At 38.6% G+C, this 8,373-nt stretch overlaps 1 protein-coding gene across 1 annotated transcript; it reads left to right on the forward strand.

The window, feature by feature from the left end:
- The first annotated feature begins 845 nt into the window (after positions 1 to 845).
- Positions 846 to 3,654, forward strand: LOC115829661 (interferon-inducible GTPase 5-like). The gene is made up of 3 exons (XM_030793825.1): positions 846 to 906; positions 2,250 to 2,820; positions 2,965 to 3,654. Exons 2-3 carry the CDS (start codon positions 2,250 to 2,252, stop codon positions 3,651 to 3,653), a joined length of 1,260 nt encoding a protein of 419 aa, XP_030649685.1. The 5' UTR covers positions 846 to 906; the 3' UTR covers position 3,654.
- The last annotated feature ends 4,719 nt before the right edge of the window (positions 3,655 to 8,373 follow it).

Raw genomic sequence — 8,373 nt, forward strand, 5'->3', positions numbered from 1 at the left:
GGTGATAAATACATATTGGTGAACATTTATGGGTTGAGCAATAAAACCAGAAACAGTCAGTTCCTTTCTGATTTAGCAGTTCATATTTCCAGCTCAAAAAAAAAAAAAAACAACTTCTCCCACTGATAAATTTATTGTGGCAGGTGACTGTAACTTGAGCCAGAATCTCTGGCAGGATCAGTATCCATATAAATTGGACCGTCATCCATGTATGGCTAATTTTTCTACAATTTCTTATGTTCAGCATGTTTGGTAGATGAACTATTGCAATATGTAAGTGTTTTGTTACCAGATTACATCTTTTACCATGAGGGTTAAAGAATTAAATCATGTATAAGGTGAGAAAATTGTGGTCAAGGTAGGCAAAGATTCTGCTCTGGGTTTTTTTTGTTCTTTTCTGTATTATTTGTAAATGTGTGCCATTCGTTTTTTTTTTTGTTTGTTTTTGTTGTTTTGTACGATCGACACCTGTACTGCTCTTTTACAAAACTTGAAAAGGACATTTGTAATAGCCTACACTTCCAATGCTGTCTTGTTAGCTGTTAATATGCGCGCAGTCATGATTTAGGGGCGAACAGTTGGACCGCAGTTGACCATTGTACTAGTTCAGTATTTTGTATGTGGGGTGGTGCTACTGGTGTTGTAGTCCTTGGAAGAGGAGACGATGGTTTGAAAAGTTTGAGAAGTTTCGTTTTCGGTTTCATCTTGCGGGCAGGACACGGGCATAAAGCAAGGTATTATGCGTTTTGTTTTAATTTCAGACATCACTGTTTGTTTTCTTCCGTGTTTTCTCCCCTGCTTGCTTGTAAAATTAAACATTTTTTTTCGTTTGTTTCTTCAGTCTCTCCACGGAGTTTTAGGCTAGGCAGTACCCACTGGGAAAAACATCCACTCCTTGTTTTAGCGGTAAGATATCGTAACTACTGCTGTGAATTATATTCTCGTTAATCTTTTATACAGCATTTATTCGCTTAAGTAGTGAATTGTTTACTGATAATAAAAAAACGAGATTTCCATGCTAGCGATAAGACATTTCCACAACGAGCGTACTTTGAGCAGCATAAAGTTCAGATTCACAACTTTGACGTATACTATGTTCCTTTAATTCGAAGACAGAAAGACAGATTTTTTGTCGAAAAACCTGACACCGAGAATGAAAATATCTGTATTTCTGAGATCTGTATGAGCATAATAAGTTATCATAGAAATTCTCAATTTAAAGAGGTGGCAAAAATAAAAGTAGTAAAATAGTAAAAAAAAGTACTGAGTAGAGTTAAACTGACAACTGTTTTTGTAAAGTGAGTGACTATTCTACTTTACTTAAATTTTGCTCAGCAGGAATATTTTAAAGCTACCAAGAATAACTCTTTCTTAGCAAAAGTATTTTTACCGCCTGTATTAACTTATTGTTCAGTCAGTGGAAAGAATAATCAAAATGTGAGCAAAACCAAGAAACATCAAAAAGTTATGAACTACGAGTGCAGAAAGTATGGAAACCAAGAGAAAACATGACTGTAAAGCCCCCCACCTGCTATCAGTACATAACAATGAATTATTTTCACTAGACAACTCATTTTTCTCAGGATGGTAGCAGTCTGACTCAGAAAAAGCAGTCTGAAGTTGAACAAGCTAGAGTGGAAGAGATTGATGAACACATAGAATACTGCTTTTATACTTGAGAAAATGATTGTTATGTTGTGATAATAAGATAATTAAGCTGAGCTCACGTGAAAACAATTGGTTGTTACCACATGAAATTGCATTAGTATTAAAAACTAACAGCTTAGTGCTTGGATGGTCCCGAGAAAAAGATGCTAGCCTGAGTTCAATTCATGATAGTGGTGCTTATGACTTGGCTAGGTGTCCACATAAACACACCTGGTGGTGTTTACAGGAGCTGGCAGGGGACTGCTTCCGTTTTGCAGCAATGGTGGCTCCCAGTGCTTGGTCAGGATGTCAGACTAGTTGCGGGTAGATCTGAGGACCACATCATGAACTCCCACACGCATGTGGCCTCAGAAAAAGACCTCAGAGGACAGGTGAAAACGTGAGGTCAGCGATTCCAAATATGTCTGAGGAGACATGTGGTGGTTAAGGCAGCAGGGTACAGAAATACAAGGGGAACTGGGTATGGCTAAATCACCTGAAAAAGGGATAAAACTGAAAAAAAAAAAAAAAAAATTCTGTTGGTTAAGCTTTGCCTCCAAACTCATTAATTTGTGTATGTCGTTTCTTTTATTTTAACCAAGATGGCTTCTCTAGAGGATGGGTTTGAGATCATTGATCCAAAAGACCTGGAAGAGATAAAAGAGGCCATGGAGAATAAGGACCTGTCAACTGTGGTTGAGAAGGTTCAAGATTACTTTGAGCAACAAGATCGTGTGGAATTGAACATAGCCATTACAGGGGAATCAGGATCTGGTAAATCTACATTCGTCAATGCCTTTCGAGGACTGGGGGATGAGGAGAAAGGATCTGCTCCAACTGGAGTTGTTGAGACCACCATGGAACCAGAAGTTTACCCACATCCCAAATACCCAAACGTGAAAGTGTGGGATCTGCCTGGGATCGGAACACCAAACTTCAAAGCTGACGAATACCTTGAAGAAGTTGGTTTTCAGCGTTATGATTTCTTTATCATTGTCTCATCAGACCGATTCAGAGAGTGCCATGCTCAGCTGGCCAATGAAATAAATAAGATGAAGAAGAAGTTTTACTTTATTCGTTCAAAGATTGACAGCAACATCGATGCTGAAAGTAGAAAGAAGAACTTCAACAAGGAGAAGACACTGGATGTTATCCAAAGAGACTGTGTAAAAGGTTAACTCAATCTTATTTTTTTTTGAAAAAAATCAACATTTCAGTGTTCTTTTGTTTAAGAAATTAAGAAATCTTACTGTAAAATATTGCCTGGGAGAAACGACAGTAGATATGATCTCTAAGTCATCTCTTCTTTCTTCCTAGGTCTCCAGAGCATTGGTGTGTCCTGTCCTGATGTTTTTTTGATCTCTTGTTTTGACCTGGGGAGCTATGATTTCGGTCTTCTTGAGAAAACCATGGAGAGGGAGCTCCCTCAGCACAAGAGGCATGCATTAATGCTGGCCCTGCCAAACATATCCTTGGACATTAACAAGAGGAAGAGGAAAGCGTTGCAGGCCGACATATGGAAGCTGGCTGCCCTTTCTGCCGGTGTGTCTGCCATACCGGTCCCTGGCCTTGGGGCGGCAGCAGATGTTGGCATCTTGGTGATTGGGCTCAGACGGTTTTACAATGCCTTCAGTCTCGATGACCAATCTCTGCAGAGGCTAGCCGACAAATCGGGGAAGTCCTTTGAGGAGCTGAAATCTGTGCTGAAGTCCCCTCTGCATACTGAGATTAGCAGGGATGTAGTCATCAAGCTCCTGAACAGCAGCGTTGGCTATGCAGTGGAGAACGTGGTTGAGTATTTTCTCAGCACCATCCCTGTTGTGGGATCTCTGGCAGCTGGAGCGTTATCCTTTGGCACAATTTACTACATGCTAAATAAGTGTCTGAATGAGCTGGCTGAAGATGGTCGAAACGTCCTCATGGTCGCCCTGCAGAGCTCTGTTGATCCACCCCCGCCGAGTCACCCGGGAGAGGGGTCTGATGTTGAAAGACCCAAAGCCCCCTAAAATCTGTTTTTCAGATACTCCAAAGTGCATGTCTATAAAGGAGCAACAGAGTAAACCTCTGCTGCAGGTGATGGTAGGCAAATGACATAATAGTCCTCTCTGTTTAAGTTTACTATATTCAAGTTTACGACATTAAATTCTCACAAAATACATACATATATATATATATATATATATATATATATATATATATATCATCAAAGATGTAACTTTGGGCTGAGTAATCTGGGTGTGCGAGTCATTAACGGGGTATAGTCGGGGTAAACTGTTGACCTAGTGAAGTGTGATTCAAACAGCGAAATTCTTCTGTAATCTTGGTATGGGTTATATCTGTCCATGGTGCTATTATCATACACTCTGTTAAAGGATTTAAAAATTTATTCATAGCTGTGTGATGGTCATTGCGCTGCTTTGCTCTCAGCACAAACATTTGAAGCTTGCCTTGGGTTGCCTGTCTGGATTATGCAACAATTGACTTTCTTTCCCCCCCAAATAGCTCAGCACATTTTGAGACTGAAAAATGAAGTTAAGTACTGTTCCTTGATATATGGAATGTCTGTTACCTTATTCTATTTTTCTAAATTGTGTGACATTGAAAACCAGGATGAAGCTTTTCAGTTTCAATAGTATGCTGGAGGCAAATTTATGTTATTTACTCAGGAAGTTGGGGTCGTAATCAAGACACTGTTGGTTGATTTGTCTTCACTGGATTAACGAGTAGAGATGATCATTTTTAAAGATTTAAATAAAGAAAATGACTTCCCGACTAATGTTTTTGTGTGATCGCACAATACATATGAAAACTGGTCATTTGGATAAACTGCCATTTATTTTAAGAATTATTGCAAATTTTTGTAGGTAGTTATAGGTTATTTCTCAATGCCCTTGTTACCCCTATTAGTGCAATATCAGAAAGAAGTGAGACCCTTATAACTCTTAAATCTAGGCCAAAGATGGATGTATCAAGTTTGCCTGCTGCAAAAGCTGCCGACATGGTAGTTTGGCTCTCGCTCTGACATATCATTTACAGGAGTCTTCTGGAATCTTCTGACAAATTGTTAGACCATTATGGTGATTTTGAAAATAGGAAGAAGAGTTGAAGTTGTTAACAAGTGATTAAAAAAAAAAAAAACATTTCAGTCCAGCAGAGAGTTTACACTAAATTTGAGTATGGTTGACTTAAAAAGACTTCTGTCAGCTTTAAATCTTAACCATTGTCCTACTGCTGTACAGCACCTGTCAAACAGCCCCCATTTCATTTGTCTTAGTGTTGTGCCTGTCTGCCAAGCATTAATACATGGTAACTTAGTCTTCCTGGAGCAACTCCAGCTGTGTGCATTGATTCTTGTGGTGGAGTTCGGTAAGCTCTCTCAACCATATTGACAACAGAACGCCTAAATGTTAGGGTTTAAAGACAAGCACAAGGTCAAACTCAATACGTTTATTAAAATATAACTGGGAGGAGTATTCTTGCTAAGTAAGGTGCTACATTGCATTGTGTCATGTATCGAGTGACAAGCTAAGTAGTCAGAACACAGCTTTAGCATTCTACGTGGCTATCGCTGCTTTTCTTTGAAAATTGTACAGATTCAGATGGCAGGCACCAGAGCCCCTTCTCTCAACCCCAGCACCAGAACCCAATGCAGTGACTGGGTGCTGACCTTTTTGAAACTGTCAGCTGTTTTTAGCTACCGTAAATCAACACTGGGTCTCAAATAATGGCCCGGGGTGCTGCCTGTTTGGGCAAATAAAGGCGGGTCCCAAATACTGGCTGGGTAAAAAAAAAAAAAAGGAAACTCAGAAAGGCTAAAATGGTAAATTTATTATATTTCCACATCAGTACAACAACATACTGTAATTATGCCCACCACTGTGTTGCTATTAGTTTCACTATTTAGGCTAACAAATACCATACCAATAGTGCGCTAGCTCACATGGATTGCGGTCGCTGTAGGACTGTGTGTATTAACGGCCCATTATTAGTATTCAGGGACATCACTGCCAAAACTCTCTCCTTCCTATTTCCTATGCATTATTTTAATGAGTTATTTCATAACAGCACATCTTAAATGGTACTTTGAAAAAGTCACGGAAGGGAAAAAATGTAGTGACATGCCAGCCAGTGAGGTGGAAACAGAGGGACAATATTAAACAATAATAAATTAACAATAAAACAGATAGCTCACAGAATAATCAAACACTCTCACTCACTCATTTTCTAAGCCGCTTTTGCTAACTAGGGTCACGGGGTGCTGGAACCTATCCCAGTGCTCATTGAGCAAAAGGCAGGGAAACATCCTGGACAGGTCACCAGTCCATCACAGGGCAGACACAGACAAACACACTACCATCACTCATTTGTAGTTTGTCAGCTGTTTGTTAATCAACTATTTTTTCCCTTTCAGTAAAATCATGCTTTCTTTTCTCTTTGGAAATGAAGTGTCAGGTTTGAATGGAGAACTGGACCCAAAAGCAGATTTAGTTCAATTATTTAATGAAGAGCTCACTCAACAAGTAACACAAATCTCTAGTCTTGCAGATAAAAAACAAAAACACAAAATTCTAAAAAAAACTGTAGACCAAGAAAAGCAAAGGAAAGAATGTAAAAATTGACAAACCTGAAAACAGTCCAAATGAAATCCAGGGGCAGGCAAAGGCAGGCAAACTATCCAAAACAGCAGGTAGAAAATAGCAATCCAAAAACTGGCGGGGTTCAAACAGGCAGAATACAGAAGCAGGTTAAGATAAGCACAGTCAAGAGGCTGGGAAATCTGACAAACAGGGACTAGCAGAGGAAGATATAAATAGACTAAGTCATACAAACAAAATGAGAAAACAGGCGAACTCAGAAGGCGGGAAACACAATGGCAGGAAGTAGAACATACGGGGGCGGGGTCAGAAGCACAAGGAAAACCAAAACAAACAAAAGCACATGGTAAAAGAAAACACAGACTGACCAGCAGGAGGCCACAGAGAGACTGAGTTCAAGCAGAGGTACTGACATGAAGTAACCCCCTATACACAGTAGGAGTATTTATGATGTTTCTTCACAAATGGAGTTTTTCTGCATCATCCATGGACCAAAAAAAAAAACCAAAAACACGACTTTCACTGTTTCGTAAATGATAAATCAGGAGATGCTTTTGGATAAGGGTAGAGCTTTCTGACAATATCTCCAAGAGGTAACACATCCAGGTAAAAATGTAGATTTATCTTAAAGAAAGGGAGATAAGACAGGGGTCCAAAATAACTTACAGTGTTTCTGGTTTAATGTAATGTTTTTAAAATCATGTATCTTCTATAAATAAACAGGAATGCTTCGAGTTTAATATTCCTCTCAAGAAAGAGGGAAAAAAACTATTGGACATTAATGAGAAGATACATTTGTTAAGTGACAGATCAGACTTAGATTGTCATGCTATCGTCTCCTTCTCTCTCACAATCAATGTATCAGAATTCAACGTCATCTGACTATTGATCACTGGTCTGAACACTCATTATTCAGTCATTAATGACACCTGTTGTCTATTCGTTACCTTGTTAGTTTTTGTGTATTTATGCCCCATTGTGTTTCCCTGTTTAGTTTACAAAGTCTACATGTTCCCTGAGTGACTGAACCTTTTTTGTCTGTGTATCTACTTCCTCATTTGCCTTAATTGCCCTCCTGTTCCTAAAAATATTCATCTTTATTTTATATTGTTTATATTTGCAAATAAAAATCCTTCGGCATTTACATCCTCTTTCCTGGAGCCTAGCTGATGTTGATGACTTGGCAAAAGCTGAGCTTTATTCCTCCCAGTCTTAGTTACATATATTTTACTGAAACAGAGCCCAGGGATCATTTATTCCTTCAAGAGTCAGACAGCTTTAAGATGGATGAAATAATTGTTCAACTCATTTCTTCATTCTTGAAAAACACAGGCACAATAAATAAGTTCATGGTCTTTCTATTAATAATAGCACAACAGACCAACAGATGACCAACAGATCATAGACATAAAACTCCAACTTTTATCGTTCATTTTACAAGTCTAAGTCCTCTAAGCTTGAGTCTTTTAGTTTCTTTTGGATCTCTGAATATATCAATAAGCTATGCAACAGGATCTTATTAAGATACTTCATAAGTCATCAAAGGGTTACTGCTTTTGGAGAGCTGGCGCTTCATCACTGCATTATGCTATGATTATAAACTGTTGGCACATGTACTTGCCATTGGACTGAAACAAGGATATACAAAAGAGTTTGGGAATACCAGTCATGTAGTATGAGTTATATTAAAGGCAAGGCTATATTTGTCTAGTCTATGATGATAACTCTTAGATTCAGAGTTTTGTTTGTTTGTTTATTCATGGCAGCATTTAATACAACTGAACATCCTTTTTGACTTACAGCACTAGAGTATTTTGGTTTTGGGCCCTTTTCCATAATGTAATTTGTAGTGTTCTGTAATATTCTTAAAAAAAAATATGCGGTGAAGTATTTTGGTATTGTTATTACTTGAATGTAGCCCAAAGAGAAAGCCTGAACGTATCAGAGAAAGTCTCGGACTTTTGTCAGTCCTTGACTTGAAGACTCTGGTTTGTTTCTATCACATAGTAGGTTTACTGATTGGATTAACTACCTCATAGAGGGAATATGCATCTGCACCTGCATCCGCTCAGAAATTCACTGCAGAACTATAATAGGATGATTTCATTGTCTTCCCTCAAAGTACGAGACC

This window comes from Chanos chanos, chromosome 16 (assembly GCF_902362185.1).
Source record: "Chanos chanos chromosome 16, fChaCha1.1, whole genome shotgun sequence".
In the NCBI taxonomy this organism is placed as follows: domain Eukaryota; kingdom Metazoa; phylum Chordata; class Actinopteri; order Gonorynchiformes; family Chanidae; genus Chanos; species Chanos chanos.

Bases quoted from the DNA above. Each gene is read 5' to 3' on its own strand.
- LOC115829661 (XM_030793825.1), top strand. From the start codon at position 2,250: ATGGCTTCTCTAGAGGATGGGTTTGAGATCATTGATCCAAAAGACCTG. The intron at 2,821-2,964 runs GTTAACTCAATC...CTTTCTTCCTAG, and splicing joins CCAAAGAGACTGTGTAAAAG to GTCTCCAGAGCATTGGTGTG.